General features: G+C 40.7%; 4 protein-coding genes across 5 annotated transcripts; 3 read left to right on the top strand and 1 right to left on the bottom strand.

Annotated features, from left to right (window-relative positions):
- The first annotated feature begins 1,007 nt into the window (after window positions 1–1,007).
- Window positions 1,008–5,182, top strand: LOC122997346 (probable E3 ubiquitin-protein ligase TRIML1). Its single transcript, XM_044373431.1, has 6 exons — window positions 1,008–1,037; window positions 2,520–2,615; window positions 2,732–2,965; window positions 3,176–3,222; window positions 3,326–3,468; window positions 3,557–5,182. Exons 1-6 carry the CDS (start codon window positions 1,008–1,010, stop codon window positions 4,126–4,128), a joined length of 1,122 nt encoding a protein of 373 aa, XP_044229366.1. The 3' UTR covers window positions 4,129–5,182.
- A 145-nt stretch (window positions 5,183–5,327) lies between these two features.
- Window positions 5,328–9,341, top strand: LOC122997121 (hyaluronan-binding protein 2-like). Its single transcript, XM_044373117.1, has 13 exons — window positions 5,328–5,492; window positions 5,741–5,867; window positions 6,065–6,154; window positions 6,315–6,425; window positions 6,549–6,665; window positions 6,771–6,881; window positions 6,955–7,126; window positions 7,224–7,321; window positions 7,405–7,762; window positions 7,864–8,006; window positions 8,373–8,507; window positions 8,711–8,856; window positions 9,004–9,341. The coding sequence occupies exons 1-13, from the start codon at window positions 5,433–5,435 to the stop codon at window positions 9,166–9,168; spliced, it is 1,833 nt and encodes a 610-aa protein (XP_044229052.1). The 5' UTR covers window positions 5,328–5,432; the 3' UTR covers window positions 9,169–9,341.
- Window positions 9,342–10,182: 841 nt separating this feature from the next.
- LOC122997259 (E3 ubiquitin-protein ligase TRIM41-like) lies at window positions 10,183–13,587 on the bottom strand. Its single transcript, XM_044373301.1, has 6 exons — window positions 11,941–13,587; window positions 11,733–11,828; window positions 11,405–11,638; window positions 11,287–11,309; window positions 11,062–11,195; window positions 10,183–10,974 (listed from the first exon to the last, which is right to left on the bottom strand). The coding sequence occupies exons 1-6, from the start codon at window positions 12,532–12,534 to the stop codon at window positions 10,370–10,372; spliced, it is 1,686 nt and encodes a 561-aa protein (XP_044229236.1). The 5' UTR covers window positions 12,535–13,587; the 3' UTR covers window positions 10,183–10,369.
- An 85-nt stretch (window positions 13,588–13,672) lies between these two features.
- On the top strand, window positions 13,673–20,638 carry LOC122997258 (delta-1-pyrroline-5-carboxylate synthase-like). Of its 2 annotated transcripts, none has more exons than XM_044373300.1 (17): window positions 13,673–13,794; window positions 14,348–14,465; window positions 14,604–14,755; window positions 14,927–15,076; window positions 15,193–15,297; window positions 15,389–15,541; window positions 15,900–15,990; window positions 16,492–16,616; window positions 16,719–16,863; window positions 16,953–17,026; window positions 17,466–17,565; window positions 18,081–18,301; window positions 18,418–18,555; window positions 18,667–18,862; window positions 19,197–19,318; window positions 19,496–19,778; window positions 19,925–20,638. In XM_044373300.1, exons 2-17 carry the CDS (start codon window positions 14,369–14,371, stop codon window positions 20,104–20,106), a joined length of 2,334 nt encoding a protein of 777 aa, XP_044229235.1. In that variant the 5' UTR covers window positions 13,673–13,794; window positions 14,348–14,368; the 3' UTR covers window positions 20,107–20,638. The 2 variants fall into 2 exon arrangements, with proteins under 2 accessions (XP_044229235.1, XP_044229234.1); XM_044373299.1 differs by having other exon boundaries at window positions 15,389–15,547.
- The last annotated feature ends 854 nt before the right edge of the window (window positions 20,639–21,492 follow it).

Below are 21,492 nucleotides of genomic sequence, written 5' to 3'. Positions count from 1 at the left end.
ATTTGTGTCTGATTTGGTTTTTCCACAAAAAAGGTTCACTTTAACCCTGATCATATTTTGTCATTGTCTCCTATTAAGTCGATTCTGACCAAAGTCACCGCAAATGCTTTTCTGTACAGCTACTTTTATCTTAAAGGTCACATATTATACTCTTTTTCAGCAAATTAATATAGGTCTCTGAGGTCCCCAAAACATGTATTTGAGGTTTTTTGCTGAAATACCATTCAGATTATGCATTTTAGCATGCCTCTATACCCCTCTGTTGCAGTCCTGTTCTCAATGGGCTGTTGCTGTGTCTATGTGAATGAGCTGCTGCTCCACACACCCCACTCCAGAACTGGGTGGCTTGCCGGTCTGATACAATGCAAGATTATATGACCACAACTGGAGAGAGGGCTGTTGACAGTATTCATATTCATACTGGAACTGCAACGGAGCTGCAGCAGCGTCACTAATACTAGTATTACAGTAACGCTAAGTGTAACTGTGCATCAGAATGGTCGTATAAGCCTCCACTTGACTTTACACACACTGCCACAGTGGGCCACTAAAGCTTTATTATCTGAGCAAGTTAGCTGCCGGGTGCTAATCAAAGTTACACAACACTGCCAAGCAAATGAATTCTTGCAGTTTTACTTTCTTTTTCACACATGTATCGTTACCCTCATGGTATGTCTATCAAGGACATTTACATAACGTTACGGCAGCAACACACACATACTGACAAGGATCATGGAGCAGAACGGGTTAAAGTGTAATAACAAAGCTAGCTGAGCTAGCGCTGCAGTTTAAAGTTCTACCAAAAGCAACTTGAAAAAACAGTTACCACCATCCAACCTACTATTGTCGTTATTTAGTTGGCTTCAAATGAGACTTAATGTTCACACAGTTTTTCTTGACTGTTCCTCAACAACATTAGTTCAACATCACTAGCAATATTAGCTGTGCAACATGCTAACACCAAGTTCAACAGGCTAACCTAAATAAACAGTAAAACAGCATAAAACATGGCAAACATTACAGATTCCAAGTTTGAGGTATGGTCACGATCTGCTGGTATCGATCCATAAATGGAGTTACATCCAGGTACCCACTATTTTGTGCACAGATACAACACTTTTCCAGTCATTGTTGGGACATTTCCATCAAAAATAAAGTGAATCCAACAGGTCTTCACTTCCTCAGATAATGGGAGACATAAAGACTGTTGTGTTGCTTCTTGCAGCCCACAACAGAACAATTTGATTCAGTAGATTTCAGTGGGCTGGGACCATCAGCCTGCTGATGGGCTGGAGGAGGTCCCTTTATGATATCATAAAGGGAGCCAAATCTAAATAGCATGTTTGCACACACATTTACCGAAAGATGGAGCAGGAGATAAAGAGAGAGGATGGTCTTTTCTTACAGTTTGGGGGTCTCCAAAAACACGGGGGACACATATTTATGTTGGAAAGGCATGAAAAAGTGCATTTTGCATAATATGTGGCTTTTAAATTTCCACTCCAGACATGTTTTAAGACATATAAAGATGCTGTGCTTATAAATCATTTGTGTCTTATATGTTTTTTCCACAAAAATGTTCAATACACTGGTCAAAAATTATTGAAAGCACATCTCCTTCTCCCTCATTGAAAAACACTGAATATATGAATGTGTAAACGAAATTAAATTAAATTAAATTAAATTTCAAAAGTGTCTGAAAACTCCATTTTCAGTGTATTTGCACTGGAGGCTTCAAATCTCTGCATCATATTTGCAAGTTGCTTGGTGAACCACGATTGTCTTCCAAGCTAGTTGTGATGTCACAAATCATGCCCATAAGTACACGTCTTAAACGGATCTTTAAGGAGAGCACAAAGAAACTTTCCCCCTGAGTAGATGAATGTGAAAACAGGCTAGTGTCAAACCCTTCACATTAATCATTCTGCACAGTGAAAGTTAAACATCCAAGTGAAGAAAGATTAAGCTAACACATTTTTGAGAGGAGGGGGACTTTAACGATGCAGAAAACTATGGTGTGCTTTGAAAAATGATCAACAGTGGTGTAAAGTGTGATGCAACTTGTAGTAGAAATACGCAAACATTCCACTATAGTCCTTTAAGTGTCACAACATAACTTCTCAGCTCTCTTTTGAGCATTTTGGCTCCGAAACATGAACTGAACTGTACACTTGTACAGTGCATGCTGTTCATTAAAGCTACAACGTGACTGTACTCAGTCAGAGGGACAAATGTGAATTCCTATGGACACAACAATCATAATTTTCCTCTTAGAGAAGGAAGCATTGACAAACACTCCTGGAATATGGAAAACAGATGCCTGCATCTGGGGTCACAACACTGCCAGTAAATTGAATAATGCAATGCCTATTAATAAATAGCACAGGAGAAAAACTTAAAAGAGGTGGTTGTTATACAGATACAGTACTTCCTACTGCCCCTGTCAGTCAACTTTGTCTTTTTTGCTATCAAAATTAAGGTTAATAATAAGTTATTGAATATCTGCACCTTTTCTACAGGAGATGTTAGAAAAAAATCAGGAGTGTCTAAAGAAGCAAAGGGAAGCCGTTAAATACAGACTGAAGAAACTGGCAGCACGGCAATCAGAAATCACAGTAAGTTGTGTTCAAACTGGTCTTTGTTAAAATTTACAAAAACTACAACACTAATACTGTAATCACATCTGTGAGCTGCAGTAAAATACACTGATAAATGCTTTTGCCTGACTCAGAAAAAGTCCTCAGTGATAAGGGAGAGCATCATAAGGAAATATCAAGAGATCCAGACTATCTTGGATGAAGACCTGAGGATGACCCTATCCTATCTTGAGATGGAGGAGCGGGCTGCTGTCTCGGCCCTGGATGGGCTCATGGAGAAGAACTGTTCCCTCATCCAGGAGATAGAGCAGGACCTGGCCAGACTCACAGTGGCACTGGACCAGGTGGACGCACAGACTGATACAATGGTGACTGAAGCGTTTGTTATCATGGGAAATATTTTAAACAAGACATTGGTCAAGTTGCGATATGCTGGACCAAATATGAACACACACACAATCTGAAATTTCATATTTACTTTATCAATTGTGTATTGAAAATAAAAAATATGACGTGAGTGTTATGAAATATTGTGTTTTCAGAGTACATTTGATCTTGATTTTCCTGTTTTTCTTCAGTCATTCTTCTCATACTCTGAGCAGCAAGAGATGGAGGCTGTGGACAAGTATGGACTAAAACCACAATTTCACAATTTTCACAAAATTCTTCAGTATGATGCATTGCAACAACAACTTATGTTGTTTCTGTCTGTGGTCTACTTCCTCCAGAGTGATAGATCTGCTGAACAGGACGGACCCCAGCAGTGTGAACCTTGACGACGCCAAAGCTGAACAGATCCTCAGTCTCACCAACAACATGCTTCTGCTTGTCTGCTCCCAGACGCCTCTATTTAAAAAACTCATCAAGAGCTGTCAGTTCTCACACACATGTTAATAACCGCAATTTGATCTCTTTAACGTGTATTTTTCTGTATAAAAATGTTTATCATGTGTCTCCAGATTCCAGTGAAGTGAGTTTGGATCCAGAGACGGCCCACCCAAAGCTGATCATCTCCCCCCAAGGTGACAGTGCCACCTACACAGACACCTGGCAGGAGCTTCCTGACGTCCCTGATCGCTTTGACACCACCCTTAATGTCATCAGCCTGCAAAGCTTCAGCTTCGGTCGCCACTACTGGGAGATCGACGTGACTGGGAAGACTTACTGGGAGCTTGGTGTCACCTATCCCACCATTCCTCGCAAGGGCACCTCTGAGGACTGTTGGCTTGGCCGTGGGAATGAGTCCTGGTGTGTGGAATTCTTTGACGGGGAGTATACAGCTTGGCATGGAGGGGTGCCGCATCAGCTGCCTTTCACAAAACGCTTCTGTCGGATTGGGGTTTTGTGTAGTTTCCCTGCAGGGTTGGTGACGTTTCTTGAGGCGGACAACATGACACCGCTGTTTTCCTTTTGTGCAGGAACCTTCTCAGACTGCCTCCACCTGGCCCTGTGTCCTGGTCATGACCACAACGGCACCAATGCAAAGCCTATTGTCATCTGTAATACTCCATCTCATACCAGTGGTCTGTGATTAGTTGTGCCACAGAAAAGCATTTAGTAATTATTTCTATTAATGAACCCTTTATAAAGGTTTATAAGCTGTAACTTATGGCTTTATTAACAAAAGAAAATAAATTTACTAATGCTTTATGGATCAGTTACAAGTCATTCATTAATTAAGTTTGGGGTTGCCAGGTAGTAAAAAAATCTTTCTGTTTATCCTGTCTATTTGGTAATAATGCAGTTATAAATGTTGGTAATCCATCAATAAATGCTCATGGGTTTCTTATTCTCTAATAATTAAACCAGTCTGCAGTGAAGGGTGCCTTCCTGATTAATGAAAGAGTTAGTTAAAAAGACTAAGCCAGTGTGATGCTGGAAGTGTGGAGTGGAGTGGTAAACACCAACGGGAGAGATTTTCACAACCCGGCAACCCAAAAGTTACCTTTATCACTGTTACATAAGGCGTTATAATTTATTTTACTAACCATTAATAAAGCCATCAGTTACTTCTTTATAAAAGGCTCCTTCTAAGAAAGCGGTACTGCTACTGGATTAATTTTCTTTGAAATAATAGAATGTATTTCAGACAACATGAAGCACACTGCGATATAAATTACTTGCAGAGAGAAAGAAGCAACTTACAAGGAATCACATTAATAGAGAACACTACACACTTCTTCCAGTGCCTATACTGTATATGCTTATTGAACTTTCAGATAAATATGCAGAAACGTTAGAAGAAACAGTACACCTTATAAGTTCATTATATTAAGTAAAAGGGTCATGAAAAGAATGTTAAATGCTTATTAAGTTTAAATATTCCACAATACAAGATGCATACATTACACTTGACTGATTTTGTAAATGTATAAAGAGATCTAATATCAAAGGTAGTTTATTCTGAGATACACCAAGTGTATGTGGATCCAAAGTCTACATTCAAACAAACAGTTAGCTCTTTGCAAATATGCTCTCTGAGCCTCTGTGTTACATCTGATTGTGTGCTTAGTCTCTTTGATCAAAATCCATTTTAACATATTTCACTACGAAAAATGTTTCAAAGATGGCTCTTGATCTTTTTTTAACAATTATTTGTTCATTATAAATATTTGGTTACATGAACAATGTTTTGCTCATTATTACTTAAATAATTAGTGTCCAAAAGCCCAGTTAAAGTCAATAAAACTGACTCAGCATGATGGATGGATGCCAGACCACCCAGGTGAATCAAAGGTTAGTGTACTTACTCAAATGTTTCGAAAAGTGTGACTGATCTGCTAGACAGCGCACTCTCGTTTTACGCTCCTGGATGTCTTCTGATCCACTGCCATCATGAACCTAAAGCTCTTCTTCTTTTGCCTCTTCTTAGCCGTGCTCCTCATACCTGCTGAAGTATGTATTCACTATATATTAAACAGTGTTTGTGTAGCAATGAGCCAATGTACTGGCTATTATTTACAATGTTGGTTAATGCATGGTGCTGTGAATAAAATGCAGTAGAGTTTGTTATCAATGTTTAAAATGAATAATTCACTACATTTCTTGTCATATAGCTATGTTGCACTTTCAGAAATCTCAATAAAAATTTTACTAAGCAATTAACTAAGCACGTATTTTTGGCAATATTTGTTTTCATTCAGCTGAAACCTAAAAAAGATAGTAGTAGTCAAGATCCTAGTCATCATGATCATGAGCATCAGGGACCCAGGAAACATAAACATGGAAAACATGAGAAAAGGATAACAAGATTTAAGCACATCATTGAAGGTAAGTGGTTATTTTTATTTATTTTCTAAGTCATCATTTGTAGAACAATATTTGACATTTAGTATTCTGTAAGTCCTAGCAGAGCTTTACTGTAGACAATATCTCCCTTACTAAACTTAAAAAAGTTTTGTTGGGTAGTAGAGAGAAAGGAGGACAACAATGCTTTATATCTAATGGAAATGTATTTTCTTTTTTAGACGTCTTCTTTGACATCACAGACATAGGTGATGATGACGACGACGATGATGATTACTCCGAATGGCTTTTTAAACTTCAAGACCCAGATGGTAAGAGAGTTAACACTCACGTATTCTGTCAGGCTCCACAGAACAACACCAACAGTATCTGTGTAGCTTAACATGCTTTCCCTTGGCATGGCAGAATACATTACATTGGAAACCTCTCATGCAAACCTTTTTTTCCCCCCTAATGTTTTTCATTTCACAGGCCAATGCGTCCCAAACCCTTGCGAGAACAATGGAGTGTGTGAGGAGAAAGGCAAGAGAAGATTCAAGTGTGACTGTCCCGCACCTTTCAGGGGAAAGAGATGCCAGAGAGGTTTGAAAAAAAACCATCTCCATGCTGTTGTTACAGACTGCTAAAATATGCACAATATATAATGAGGAAAATTGAATTAATAAAAAACCAAAACATTTTTTTTTTTTATTATTATCATCTCAGGTCCAAAAGTTTGTAGGAGAGGAACATGTGGCCGGGGTGAGTGTGTGCTGACCTCGACGCCCCCGTACTATGAGTGCAAATGCAAGCTGCCCTTCCAGCCTCCACACTGCACAAGTTGTAAGGAATATTTCTTTATCCAAACAAGATAGAAGAACTCTTTTCAACAAGTGTTGTTATAGTTCCCAAAAGCAAGCCCTTACCGTTTCCTGTTTTTCTCCAAAGATTCACTGTGTGAGCCTAATCCATGTATGAATGGTGGACAATGCGTCAAGGATGGTAATGACTTTGACTGCGTGTGCCCTCAAGGGTACAGAGGACGTTTCTGCCATGTTGGTAAATACTTTTCTTTTCCCCAGCCCAATATACATGTCATTTAAACTCATATGCTGACTGAGTGTGATCTTAGGCCCAAATGACTGCTTTGTGGATGATGGAGAGTCATATCGTGGCAATGCGAGTGAGACAGATGATGGTGATGAATGCCTCCACTGGAACTCACACTTCATCCTGGAGAAAGGACTTGATCCCTTTAACTCCTTTGAGGACACAGATGGACTTGGCCGTCACAACCGCTGCAGGTCAGGTTATACTTCAAGTATGCTGGAGAAAGTAAATATGTGTAGTCAAATTGCAGAAGACATCTACATGCTCACTCAAATGTTTTCCATGGCACAGGAACCCAGACGGAGACTTGATGCCCTGGTGTTTCTACAGAAGAGGCCGTAGGCTGCGGTGGGACTTCTGTGACGTGGTAAAGTGTTCTACATCAACAGGTCAGCTTTAAAGCTTTACACAAGTTCTGATTGTAAGTGCAGTCAACCAAAACAGTTGTGTTATCTTGTGCATGTGTTTTAAGGTGTGGCACCAACAGCTGTCCCCTCAGCCCCTGCACCCACTGCCCGACCTACAAAACCTGAACCTACAACAACCCCCAAGCCAATGACTACCAAACCTCCCCCAACTCAGGCACCCACCCAGGCTCCAAAACCTACTCAAGCTGCCTCCACTCTGCCGCAACTGTTCTCCAGCTGTGGGCAGCCTCAGCCAAAGAAGGTCATTACCCGGATATTTGGGGGTTTGAAGGTCCCTCCTGGAGCTGTACCCTGGCAGGTGTCCTTGCAAATGAGACGCAGGGGCTCCAACCAGCCGTACAGACACATCTGTGGAGGTGTTCTCATCGACAGCTGCTGGGTACTGACAGCTGGACACTGCATGTAAGCACAACCATAATGACTACAAATCATGAAAAGACACAAAACATTGGCTAATTGTGGAATAGCTTACACATGTTGACTTATTTTATGTGTTTGAACAGTGACCAAAGTAAGGAAATGCAGGTGGTTATGGGGGGCCTGTCTCTGGATTCGGATGAACCGACAAAGCAAACCATACAAGTTGAACAGGCTACGAGGCATGAGAACTACAGGGAGACTTCTTCAGCTGTTTACAACGACATAGGTGACCCATGACTCGCTCTCATTTTATATAAAATAAGCACCGATATTACCAACAGTATTGGCATTTAACATCTAAATGAAAGAGTATCCTGAAAGCACCTTACCTTTGTATCTTGATCCTTTTTTGTTTGACTAAGAATCAAATGTCAAATAATAGCAGCTGTAATGATGTGCCTTAGGGAAACTACAGATTTTGTAGTCCATGAAGTAAACTCCAAAAACAGTAAAAAGTACAAGTAATGAAACTGAAGTATTTTATCATTTTGGCAGGCATTGTAAATAGGTGTAAATTTAGAAAAATGTTGAAAAAGTAATTTTTGATTCTGCTTGAAACTACTGACTTTTATCTTCAACTGTATTTTCAAAGCCTTGTTGAGGCTGAAAGCTACTAATGGAATCTGTGCCAATGAGACCCAGTTTGTGAAGGCAGCCTGTCTACCTGATGTCCAACTGCCTGATGGGATAGAGTGTACCATTTCTGGATGGGGTGCCACTGAGGAATGTAAGGCCACTTGCACAAGCTAAGCTGCAGAACAAAAACACTCATTTTCATTCAGATTGTTTGATTTGTTTTATTGCCAGTTCAGGATTGCAATGCTGTTTTCATTTAAAGGACCCTGTAAACATTGAGTCTTTATTTGATTACACTCATTGAAATGAGAGACAGTGTTTATTTGGTAAAATCTCATTTTTACCTGGTTGCAGCTGTGTTTGGTTCCAACCACCTGCTGGAGGCAAATGTACTACTGATCAACTCGGAGAAGTGCTCTGAACCCAAAATTTATGGCAGTGTCCTGGATAGGGGTATGTTCTGTGCTGGCTACCTGCAAGGAGGTGTGGATTCCTGCCAGGTTAGTGAGGAAACTGTGTTTGTATAAGTGCTTGCCAGTGTTCATAAATATTTGCATGACAAACTTACTGTATGTACGGTAAGTTCTTGAAGTAGTTGTGTACAGCTGTGCATTTACTATCTGGTCAGCTGTGTTCTCTTGTTACAGGGTGACTCTGGAGGACCACTGACTTGTAAGCAGCACACAAGCCATGTTATTTATGGTCTGGTGAGCTGGGGAGACCAATGTGGAAGGAAGAACAAGCCTGGGGTCTACTCCCGGGTCACTCACTACCTGGACTGGATTAAGTCAAAGACTCGGGCATCTTCATAAGCAGCCTCTGTTACTCAGCAACATGCCAGCCAGTGTAGTCATTGTCACAAAAAACCCCTGAAATCTACTGTACATCTAAATGTCATATTTCTTTGGTTTTCCCTAAAATTTTATTCTGATTTTAGGCCACGGCAATCCAAAACTATATTAAAACTGAGATGTGTGTCTCTTTATGCTTTTCTGTGCCTGTATATTTTTTTACTGTATGTCCTCACCCGGCCCAAGGGCGGAAGAATTCATAGAATTACCTCTAATCAGGATAAGGATCATAGAGTTATAATGCTTGATTATAAAACCACACATGGGAGTAAAACATAGATTTTATTTAGGTATTAGCTGCCCGCATCCTCCTGGTTTTTCATGAAGATGCCTTTTAACAAACGAGTATACAAAGTCACTACTTAAAGTCAAATAGAATAATTGAATTTTCTCATTGCTTCTTCAGATAGTAGGTATTTATGTACACAGAGGAAAAACAAACTGTATGCACAATAGTCTACAGCATAGTGTTAGGTCTCTTTCTCTCTCAAGAAATGCAGGGTCACTGTTCATGTTATTTGGCCTTACTGGGTGTTTTGTTCAATGCAGGCCAACTTCGCGATGGACACTGACATGTGAGACTGAGGTCATGCTTGTCCTCCATTGTCTGGTGATCTGAGGGGACAGTTGTAAAAAATAACAAGCCAGTAGTTTACACACGGGTCATTTACTCCCTGAACTATATCAAGTCAAACATGAGAACTGTTTTACCACAGAACAAAAGTGCCCCCGATACCACTTGATGAAATATTTACAGTATAATGCTGTATATGACAACTGCAGACACTAAGAAGGTATATACTATTGAAACATAGGACTAATACTGGGAAACTAATCAGTTACACATAAAAGAAAAAGGGTTAAACTTCTCTTCTCAGCTATAATTTTCTTATGTAAACACACCATTTCTCTCCCATGGGTGCTGGTAATGCATGATGTTGATGTTGTCTTACATTTCTCACAGAGGCACTAAAATGCCTTGGTCATTGGTTTTAGTTTTACTCTGGACACATCCAGGCATGGTAATTGATTATGGTCGTACAGTTTTTACAGCATGAGTGACATTTCCAAGCTATACTGGAGTGAACATCAGAATGAAAAAAAAAGATACAGACTTTGTGATCAGTGAATTTGAGTTCACAACACATTCATTCACAGTCATTTAGGGTAACTCTTTATCTCCCTCTGTGTTTACATGCCAATCCCAGGGGTCCTTAATCCAAAACAAGGTGAGAGGCTGCCTGTTCAGTCCATTCACATCAATGCAGGGGTTAAACATGGGGTAGAGAGGGTCTTTGCACTGCACACAGAAAGAGTGAAGCAGGGTCATCGCGTCTGCATTGTAGAATGACAGCTCCCCCTTCTGGAGATTTGCTAGTATGCCCAGCTTTCTGACTCTCCTCCCAACTGACAGCTGCTTCTCCTGGGTGTCATGGCATGCCAGGTACTTTCCGACTCCATGGTAGATGCACCAGGATGTCTTATTCACACCCAGGCCAGAGAGCTTTTGTTTTGGCCCATCTTTTTTATCAACTGGCCCAGTGGACACACCTATCAGCCAGTAGGGTTTCTCCTGTACGATGACCTCCCAGTAGTGCTGGCCAGTAGTGAAACTCTCCTGACCCAGGATGCTGTACTGGGAGTCATATGGCTGAGCGCTTGGAGCCTCACTGACGGGCTGCCTTCTCCAGTACACTTGTTTGCTATCCTGGGATATTTCTAGTTTTGGATGGGCTGTTTTGGAGTCCAGCGCAGGAGAACTTAGATCTGCAAATGAAAATGTATATTCTGTACACAACTATAGAGATAGTAAGGGTTGGTTTTAAATTGCAAAATATTGGATTGTTTACTAACATGACCACATTCGTGGAAAGTGTTGGGACAGAGCCACTGTGAGGTCGTCCACTAGCCTCTCTACTGTTCTCAGCTTCTCAGGGTCACACAGATCTCTGTCTATTTCCTGGATAGGTGCTAAATCCAAAGGGTCGCTACAATCAAAACTGAAATCCATTAGGAGGCAAAAATCATACATAAAGAAGGCCATTAGAATATAGGAAAATAAATGACAAATATACTCACCAAAGATTCTGTGCTGTGATTTGCTGTTGAAAATCCCAGAAAACAATTTAGCTACATTTGTACAACACTTTAACATGATCCAAAAAAACCTTCATGACATCTAGCATCATTGTCCCACCTGCAGGAATTGCAGATCATTTGTTTCTTGGAGGAGTGATTTGCTGGAGGCTCTGAGGCTGTCTATCTCTTTAATCTGAGCCTCCATGATTCCCCTCTGGGCTTCCAGCCACTCTGTCATGCATGTCTCCTCTGCGTCTATGATCTGCATCATCAGTCGCTCATCGCCATCCAGCACAACACGGATCCTGCTGTACTTGTCTGAGATTCTCTCTCTGTAATCTGCAGCAGACTTCTGGGAAATTAAAATACATGATTTAAATACATATAAGTGTCAGTATAATCACAGTATCTGTGAATTAAAAAAGGACATTTCACATTGATTGTACCACTGTTTGTGTATACAGTGACTCCAAGTCCTTGATGGCATGTTCTGCTTCACCTCTCCTCTGCAGTAGTTGCTTCATAGTGGTCTCTAACATGCTCTAAAGACAGAAGATACATCAAGCCTGTAGAAAATAAATATCCTGACAGAGAAATGAATAAATTACAGCAGCACTTACAAGAAAATCAAACACATACAATGATAATATTCACCTTGAAGTCTGTGCAGGCTTCATGGAGTTGGGAAACCTGGTGGTTCTTGTGCATGCCAACCAGGACACACAAACAGCACACAGGGACCCTTTCCTCCATGCAGAAGAGCTTGAGCTCATCACGGTGCTCCCTGCACTTCAGAGACAGTGGATCCCCGGTCACCTCCACCACTGTGTGCTCCCTCAGAGCTGACCTCTGCTGGTGTAGCAGGGCGTGAGCCTGGCACAGTGAGGCATCACAGGTCAGACAGGTCTTTATGGCCACCGATGGCGTCTCTATGCAGTGGTCACAGTGGATAGTTGAACATGGTTTGGTTTCCCTGGTTGAAGTTGTTGTCTGTAGCTTTGATGGTGATGGTCTGTTAGTGAAGTCCTTTACTTTGGTTTGAAGGCTGATGTTTATCTCCAGAGTGAGGTCGGAGGGGAGGAAGATCTGACACTCTGGACAGAAGAAAGGACCCTCATTAGACACGTCTGTGTCCCAGACAGCTTTGATGCAGGTGTGACAGAAGTCATGTCCACATGGGAGTGTCACAGGATATGTGAAGAAGTCCTGGCAGACGGGGCACTTCAAAGTTTCCTGAACAGTCCCCATAGCTCTGCTTGCACCTGTTGTGGCAGCTCAGTGTGCACTGTGCTCCTGGCCTTCCTGCTCATGAATGTTTCACAGGCCTCTTTTAGCATGCACACGCCACTCATGTGCCCCAGTGTCAGATTACTAAAGATGAGTTGATATCTTCCAGTCTGCTTTGTTTCAAACCATTGACTCTTAGGAGACCAAACACAATAGAATGGCAAAATTCCAACAAACTGGATTAAGATTAAATTGCCAATTATTTCTCCTAAATGCAGTACCATCAATAATTAATCAAACAAACCTGAGTCTCTTGAGTGTGAAAGTTTATTCTTGTCTTTTGGAACAGTAAAATAATGAGTCACGGCATAGTTAATATTTTAACACAAAGTCTAGTTACTAGCCTTTTCAGAAGCTTTCAACCACATCTCAAGGTCTTCATCAGCAAATGAAATTTGCTCCACTGTGGCAGCATGACATGCTACAGTATTAATTGGCCTTGATGTACAAGATGTGTATATAGTACTTTATATAGTGTTAATTTTAGTGTGTAAGTAAGTTAGTGTAGTAGTAGTTAGTATGTTATTAAGTATTCAACCAATAGCAGGTATATAGTAACATAGATTCATAGATGTGGTTAAATTTATGTAATCTAATCGTTTATGTAATCTGATTATTTCTGTAATCTCAGTACTGTAGAAGTAATCAGATTACTTAGGCAATCGGATAACAGATGGATTTATGAAAGTTTTATCCATGTTTCGGGTAATACCGAAAAAAAATCGTTGAAACATTTTTAACATGATAGAAGACACGATGTCGAAATAAAAATAATAGAGTTCGAAGAACAACGTGTGATTGCACACATATGCAGAATAACAGTTAGTGATTTGCGGCTACATGCAAATATTTGGATTTATACATTTACAATTGTAATTAGTTCTTTTTTTAGCTTATACTTTTAAATATGAATTATCAGTGTGTGTGCTCTTTATCCTCCATTCCTGCTTGTGCTTCCCATAACCACACAAGTTAGTCCGCCCATCGAACGTGCTATTTTTGCGTACATTATGATATATGCGTAAGTCTCTATGAACGTCTCGAGAAAACCTACGTACACATCGTTCCTGAATCGGTCTCTGTTACTAACGTGGGCTGTGGATGTGGCAGCGAGGCACCGCCAGTCCGGCTGACTACGTGTCTCCCCTTTGCAGTGCACCCCTAACTGTAGTTGTGCTTGGTTTCCTCGGTTTCTGACATTGCGCTGTAAGGAGTCCTCTGGTAAGTTTTGTCTTGAGTCCATTTTACACAAAAGTACAGTAATTAAGCTAACTTTGGTAGTTCCCAATGGCTAGTGCTAGCTAACACTAGCTAGCCCTGGGTACATGAATGACAGCATCAGCAGTAGACGTATAGCTACAGTCTTTTAGCCTCATTAACTGACTTGCAAACAAAGGGGCTTCACATATGTTAACGTGTTTATGTTAATATGTTGTATGAACAGCACTTAGCCGCATGCTTTTTAGCTAGCAAGTATTTCTAAGCTATGAAAACAACATCCTCTTCACTACTGGGTCAGTGTGTCAAGTTCAAGCAGCAACACTGCTGATAACATCAAGGAACATGATGCAAAGCTTAACAGTAAGACTAAAATAATGTTGAAATGTATGAGGGTCATTGAGTCTTTTAAGATATTTCATCTTCTTTAACATCTTAAGCTTTTGTGCACATTGCCAAACAAACAGCCTGTCTGTCATATCTAAAACCTGCTTATCTCAGGAGAGGTTATTGCACTGTTACAGTAACCTGGCACTGGTTTGTGTGTTTATCACAGTTGTCCCCAGGTGTCAGCACCATGTTTGCCAGGCTGGCCTCATGCTCTCGCCTGACATCCAGATTCCGGCAATCAAATGTCTGTCCAGTTTCCATCAGAGCATTTTCCCAGGCGAAATGTAAGTATTCAACCTACCTCCTCATCACACCTGAAATGGACAATATTCTCACATCTCTCTGATCTATATGCTATAATACTCTTTGCTGCATGTTGATGCTGGTGTGTACTAAATTCTTACTTTTATTATTGTTTGCAGTCTTTCTCCCACGTCCCCATGGGAAGTCTTTTGCTCACCGGAGTGAGTTAAAGCAAGCTAAGCGCATTGTGGTGAAACTGGGGAGTGCTGTGGTGACACGGGGGGATGAGTGTGGCCTGGCACTGGGACGACTGGCCTCAATAGTAGAGCAGGTAAGGCCACATTAATATTGTTGATACAGACAAGAGAGGACCTACTGTTGATGATGGTTGTGTATGTGTGAACATCATATTATGTGGACTTACAACACATATTAAAGAACTTCCTGCTCTGAATAGTAATCATGGCCATGGTCAAGTTATTGTCTTTGTTTGTCCTATCAGGTGGCTGTGCTGCAGAATCAAGGCAGGGAGATGATGATTGTCACCAGTGGTGCTGTGGCGTTTGGGAAGCAGAGACTAAGACATGAAATCCTGCTGTCTCAAAGCGTCAGACAAGCCTTACATTCTGGACAGAACCAACTCAAGGAAATGGTGAATAATTACCTTAAACACAGGGAATTTTAGTCCACTCTATGAGAAATATTTAAATATTAGATAGATATTTGTTTAATGTTGTTAATAGCCTTGATAACTTTTTTTTTTTTCAGTCAGTCCCAGTTTTGGAGGCACGGGCGTGTGCAGCTGCTGGACAGAGTGGTCTGATGGCGTTGTACGAGGCTATGTTCACCCAGTACAGCACCTGCACTGCACAAGTATGTACTGGACTTTTCTCTCACAATAGAGTAGTTGCAGCGACTGACTTTGTTTTCACTTAATTCTTTACACGTCTGTCCATTTCTGTAGATTCTGGTCACCAACCTGGATTTTCATGACGAACAGAAGCGCCGCAACCTGAACAGCACACTCCATGAACTGCTGCGGATGAATATAGTTCCTATCATCAACACCAATGATGCTGTTGTTCCGCCCCCTGTTCCCAACAGTGATTTGCAGGGGGTAAATGTGGGTACTGCATGAAGGGCATAATGGGAAGGCTAAATGTGGTCCAGAGTTGTTATGGTGGATTGCTTAAGGCATGCATGAATTAATGAAGTATGCTTCTTAACAATTACATTTCCACCCTCACTAACATTTTGGATACATAATGTTCTCTATGGTTTTCTTCATTCCATTTTATTGTGCACAGACCTGCTTGTGTTATCTCCTTTTGGAAAGAGGTGAACATATGTTGTTTGATTTGTGGCTGAATGGGACTGGAAGGTTTTTGTTGCATGGCACCAATTGATAAGCTGTTATTCTACGGCATACAGATGCAGTGATTTTCCTTTTAGGTTAATTTTTGTTTGTATTTCAGGTAATAAGCATCAAAGATAATGACAGCTTGGCTGCACGTCTGGCTGTTGAAATGAAAGCAGACCTCCTGATTGCCCTGTCTGATGTTGAAGGTACAGAAATGATTTTTTTATAGTCAAATAATCAGTTACCAGTGGTCAATTATTTAATTCATATGTTATAAGTTTGAGCATACAGTATATCCATCAGAAGTTACCCAAAACCCAAAGTTCATCTTTAAATTGCTTATTTTTTCTTGCCAACCATCAGAAGATCCAAAGCTATTTAGTTTGCAATGATATGAAACAGAAAACACTGAAAATCTTCATATCTGAGGAGGTGTAAACAACAGATGTTTGTTTTTTACATAATACATTATTTAAACTGGTAATCAGGAATCAAAGTTGTTAATTCATTAATCAAGTGATCATTTCAGCAACAATATGCTGTCATTGCATTGCTTTTATTCCTGAACATTTTATTTCAAGGAGTTATCTGTCAATAAAAAACTCTGTATTCTGTCTGGCTTTTTGGCCAGGCTTCCTGGATGTCAATATTACTGTGACTGTTCTGCTTGAATGAAGGATTAAAAAGAAAAAAAATCCTTCCCACAGGCTTATACGACAGTCCCCCAGGAACAGATGATGCCAAGCTCATTGATATATTCTATCCTGGGGACCAGCAGTCAATCACGTACGGCACTAAGTCCAGAGTCGGCATCGGCGGCATGGAAGCCAAGGTCAGCCTGACAGACAAAACTTTATCTCAATGTGTAAACAGGTACTGAGGTGGTTGAATGATGACAAAGTTGCAGCATACTAAATCACGTTGTCTGAATCAGGTGAAAGCAGCCCTTTGGGCACTACAGGGTGGGACGTCTGTTGTGATCGCCAACGGCACTCATCCCAAAGTCACAGGCCACGTCATCACAGACATTGTGGAGGGAAAGAAAGTTGGCACCTTCTTCTCTGAAGTGAAACCAGCAGGTACAAGTTAAAATCATCTGGAAATAATATTTTACTCTTGTTATGAGGTTGTGTTTTATATTTGATGGTTGTACTGCTGACAACATCAGGTCCCACTGTGGAGCAGCAGACAGAGATGGCCCGGCACGCTGGCAGGACTCTGGCCTCTCTGCTCCCGGAGCAGGTGAGTTCCTTGTTCCTTCACCATGGTCTGGCTAACTGATGTGAGGTTGAAAAACACAATACAATCATATACAGTATCCCCTCACTGACGCGCTGTGCAAATAGGATTTATTACATTTTATTTAGGATTAATATATTAAGGTTTATTCCAACAAATTTAAATAACAAGAATCTTCTGGTTACAGCCCATAATGTTTACTTCATTATATGAGTCCTAAATGAATTTAAATAACAAGATTTTAACAGGGAAAGAGCATCTCTTTGTTAGCACTGAGCAATCATAAATTACAACACTGAAACAGGGAAATTGCACAATCTTCACAACAGGATGAAAGGGTTGCTAAACTCAACAGAGTTTTAAATTGTACAGATGGTAGCTTTAATTATTTGTTAATCATATATATATATGTGTGTGTGTGTGTGTGCGCGTGTGTTTCTAGAGAGCAGAGATCATCTGCTGTCTTGCTGAGCTGCTTACAGAGAAGAAAGATGAGATTCTCAGCGCCAACAAGAGAGACATGGAGTTAGCAACAGCATCAGGTACAGAGGCACAGAGAGGAGACTATGATCACCTTAATCCACAGCTGCTTGCAATCTTCTGACTCATATGCCACGCTCTGCCAGATGTTATCGTCCAGCTCCATTATTATTATCAGATTTAGTTTAGTTGTGCCATACTTAGGTCATGTGGTTGTCAGTATTGATTGGCATTTATCTTAGCTCTGATGTGCTTCAGCTAAAGTTATGTAAGCATGGTACCGATTTTTAAGCTTGGCAGGAGTCATTCTGTGCACTGTATTATTGGACAGCATAGCATAGTGAGGAGGGAGACCTTTATCTGAAGGAGCCAAATTCACGCTCCTTTTTTAGAAAGCCTGCTTGCTGAAATATTATTTCACAAGGCTCAGAATCTCTACTAGATCTGGAGAACTGTTTTGTAGCTGAACCTGACCTCTGGCCTTTCAGGTTCAGGAGCCAAGCAAGAAAAATATCTGCAGGAATCTATAGAAATGTCATTGTCATTGCTGCTATTTATTTATTTTAATTCCTCATAGGTCATTTCTCCCAGCCTCTGATCAACCGCCTGAGTCTGTCAACATCTAAGCTGAACAGCCTTGCCATTGGCCTACGTCAGCTTGCTGTGTCCTCCAGGGATAGTGTTGGTCGGGTGCTGAGGAGGACCAGGGTGGCCAACAACCTAGAGCTGGAGCAGATCACCGTTCCCATAGGTGTCCTGCTGGTCATCTTTGAGTCACGTCCTGACTGTCTCCCACAGGTCAGTCGTTCCAAGCGCTGATGATGTCGGTGACTTGTTTTTATTTTTTTATTTATTTTTTATATATTTCAAAGTTAGTAAGATTAAAATTAAATGTATTTAATATTGTGTTTCAGGTGTCAGCTTTGGCTATCGCCAGTGGAAATGCTCTGCTATTGAAGGGGGGTAAGGAGGCTTCCAACACCAACAGAATTCTACATCAACTCACCCAGGAAGCTCTTTCCATTCATGGAGTGACGGATGCTATTCAACTGGTAAGACTGAAAGCATTAAATTATATACATTTAGTGTGTTTTTTTTCCCTCAGAGATTACAGTATTAATGAAATTTTTCTGTGATGTGCTAAAATTTACTTTGGCTTGTAGGTGAGCACACGTGAAGAAGTTGAAGATTTGTGCAGACTGGACAAGATGATTGACCTGATCATTCCAAGGGGTTCGTCCCAGCTGGTCCGGGACATCCAGAGGGCAGCTAAGGGTATTCCTGTCCTGGGCCACAGTGAGGGCGTTTGCCACGTCTACATAGACAGTGATGCCAGCATAGACAAAGCTATTGATGTTGGTATGTGGATTCCTGGAGGTTGGAAAAACGTTTTGTATGTTGTTTCCATTTCTGCTATGGTTTGTTTCCAGTTTTGTGAAACTTGTAGAACTTGAAAATTGCTGTCATAATTTATGTAAATGCAGATATGTACATACAGACAGATATTTTGCCAAAATGTATTATTATTTTTACCGAAGAATTTTGGTTTCTTGCAGTGAACAAGAATGACTGAATTAACATACAGGGAACATTTTATTTGCTAACTACAACTCACTCAGGATGCTTTCCATGTTTGAGTGCACAATATATGTGTCAATTTTGTGTGTGTGATATAATTTATGTTTGATTCTAGTTCGAGACTCCAAATGTGACTACCCTGCAGCCTGCAATGCTATGGAGACCCTCCTCATTCACAGAGATTTGCTGCGAACCCCCATATTTGACCAAATCATCGATATGCTGAGAACAGAACATGTAAGAAACATGCAGTGACTCTGTAGTCAAAAGTATTATGCGTTGTCCATTCTGGCAAGAGGGTTTGGCACTTAAAACAGGTCAATGACGTACAACTGTGTTTTTTTAAAAATTATTTTTAACTGATTACAATTGATTATTCTGTTACTGAATCATCGTTCATTTGCGTCCTCACAGGTGAAGATCCATGCAGGCCCCCGCTTTGCATCCTATTTAACTTTCAGCCCATCTGAGGTGAAGTCTCTGAGGACAGAGTACGGAGACCTGGAGTGCTGCATTGAGGTGGTGGACAGCATGCAGGACGCTGTGGATCACATCCATAAATATGGCAGCTCCCACACTGATGTCATTATTACAGAAAATGAGGAGACAGCTGAACAGTTTCTGCAGCAGGTGGACAGCGCCTGCGTCTTCTGGAACTCCAGCTCTCGCTTTGCTGATGGCTACCGCTTTGGCCTCGGTATGTATGGTGTCAGACATAATTTTACTTCTTTATGCTATCTGAGAAGAGCATGAGAATATATACATCCTCTTGTAAATGAATCTAACCTAACGCTGTCACAGAGATAGAGCAACAAAGTTAATTGTTCAGTATTTCTTTTGCAGGAGCTGAGGTTGGTATCAGCACAGCAAGGATTCATGCCAGAGGTCCAGTGGGTTTGGAGGGGCTTCTGACCACCAAATGGGTCCTTCGAGGTGAAGGGCACACTGTTGCTGACTTCTCTGAGCAGGGCAGTATGAAATACCTTCATGAAAACATCCCAGTCCCCCAAGGGATCTTCAGCTAGATGCCAAGTCAAGATAAGAAATGTTCAAAGGTTTGTGTCTGCCAGTGGCGCTTCAACTTTTAGCTGCTGCTTCATCACCTGTATTAATCCAGGTGCAGGAAACTTGCATGTAGAAGAGAGGGTACTTTTACCAGACAAACATGTTTCTGGTTTTGTGAACCTGTGACTCAGAATCTGTTTTTAAATCTCCACTGACCTCTTGAAAAAAATGACTTGTTACATGACTCATGAGAAGGAAATATAATGTTGTAAAAAGAAAAAAAATGAACTAATTCTGTTATGTATATGCGACAAACCAAACAAAGTATACACAGACAAAGCTCTTTCCTCTGTAAAGTCATTTTTATAGTGTCAGAAATGTAAATCATGGGCCCAACTGTGATTTTCTAACTTATTTTTCTACATAAAAACTCTCCCTTGCTCTTTTTGTAATTTACTGTAAGTGACGTTTGTGCAGGATCTTGGTTCAGATTTATTTTGCTGTCCTTCCTTTGCGCAGATTATTTGAATAAATATGCTGTACAGTTCTTTACTCATGATTCTGTGTTTTATCTGCACCAAACTTTATACTGAAGAATCTGCATCATAATGTCCCTGGTTTACAAATGTATTTAGTGTATAATAATAATAATAACAATAATAATGATAATAACACATTTCATTTGTACAGCACTTTCATTCATCTCAAAGTACTGTAGGCTTTAAAAACATACAACACACAACATAAAGAAAATAAAAGCCTTCCTGAATAGAAAGATGTTTAGGCCTGTTTTAAAAGAAACTAGAGTCTGTGCTGCCCTCAGATGGTTAGGAAGGCAATTCCACAAGTGTGGTGCAGCAGAGCAGAAGGCTTAATTTCCCCCATGGTGCGGACCTTGGCACTGGAGGAGCAAGCTTTTGGCAGATCTCAGGATGCAGTTCGAGGTTTGTGGTGTGATCAGTTTCTGTAGATGAGGAGGCGCATATCCATTGATGGATTTGTAGCAGAACTTTGTAGTCAACCCTGAAGGAGACAGGGAGCCAGTGCAATGAAAACAGAATTGATGTTATGTGTTGGTGTTTTCGCACTCTCATCAGTATCCTGGCAGCGCTGTTCTGAATGTACTGGAGCTTCTGCCAGGGATCCCTGTGAAGAGCACATTGCAGTAGTCTAGTGTTGAGGAGATAAAGGTATGGACAAGTTTCTCTGCATCTGACAGGGTTAGATAGGCTGGTTTTAGTTAGTACACAATGATGAAGACATTTGTAAACAATACAATGGTTCAGTTAATTTCTGAGGATACATAAATTATAATTTAAACCAACACATCTACAACATAAAGCCTTCCAGATGTGAGAAGGCTGGATGATGAACACTTTCAAAGCTCCCACTCGTCTCCAACGCAA

The sequence above is a fragment of the Thunnus albacares genome, chromosome 14 (genome assembly GCF_914725855.1).
Source record: "Thunnus albacares chromosome 14, fThuAlb1.1, whole genome shotgun sequence".
Lineage (NCBI taxonomy): Eukaryota > Metazoa > Chordata > Actinopteri > Scombriformes > Scombridae > Thunnus > Thunnus albacares.
Note: the sequence above shows the minus strand (reverse complement) of the source record. Positions and strands in the feature narration are given on the sequence as shown.

Coding starts and splice junctions, on each gene's coding strand:
- LOC122997259 (XM_044373301.1), bottom strand. CDS start 12,534: ATGGGGACTGTTCAGGAAACTTTGAAGTGCCCCGTCTGCCAGGACTTC. Junction 11,829..11,940: donor AAGCCTGCACAGACTTCAAG/GTGAATATTATC, acceptor TTCTGTCTTTAG/AGCATGTTAGAGACCACTAT. Junction 11,310..11,404: donor ATGATCTGCAATTCCTGCAG/GTGGGACAATGA, acceptor GATTTTCAACAG/CAAATCACAGCACAGAATCT.
- LOC122997346 (XM_044373431.1), top strand. CDS start 1,008: ATGGCAAACATTACAGATTCCAAGTTTGAG. Junction 2,616..2,731: donor CACGGCAATCAGAAATCACA/GTAAGTTGTGTT, acceptor TGCCTGACTCAG/AAAAAGTCCTCAGTGATAAG. Junction 2,966..3,175: donor ACGCACAGACTGATACAATG/GTGACTGAAGCG, acceptor GTTTTTCTTCAG/TCATTCTTCTCATACTCTGA.
- LOC122997121 (XM_044373117.1), top strand. CDS start 5,433: ATGAACCTAAAGCTCTTCTTCTTTTGCCTCTTCTTAGCCGTGCTCCTC. Junction 7,322..7,404: donor AAAGTGTTCTACATCAACAG/GTCAGCTTTAAA, acceptor ATGTGTTTTAAG/GTGTGGCACCAACAGCTGTC. Junction 8,007..8,372: donor AGCTGTTTACAACGACATAG/GTGACCCATGAC, acceptor GTATTTTCAAAG/CCTTGTTGAGGCTGAAAGCT.
- LOC122997258 (XM_044373299.1), top strand. CDS start 14,369: ATGTTTGCCAGGCTGGCCTCATGCTCTCGCCTGACATCCAGATTCCGG. Junction 14,756..14,926: donor TGGCCTCAATAGTAGAGCAG/GTAAGGCCACAT, acceptor TTGTCCTATCAG/GTGGCTGTGCTGCAGAATCA. Junction 15,298..15,388: donor ACAGCACCTGCACTGCACAA/GTATGTACTGGA, acceptor CCATTTCTGTAG/ATTCTGGTCACCAACCTGGA.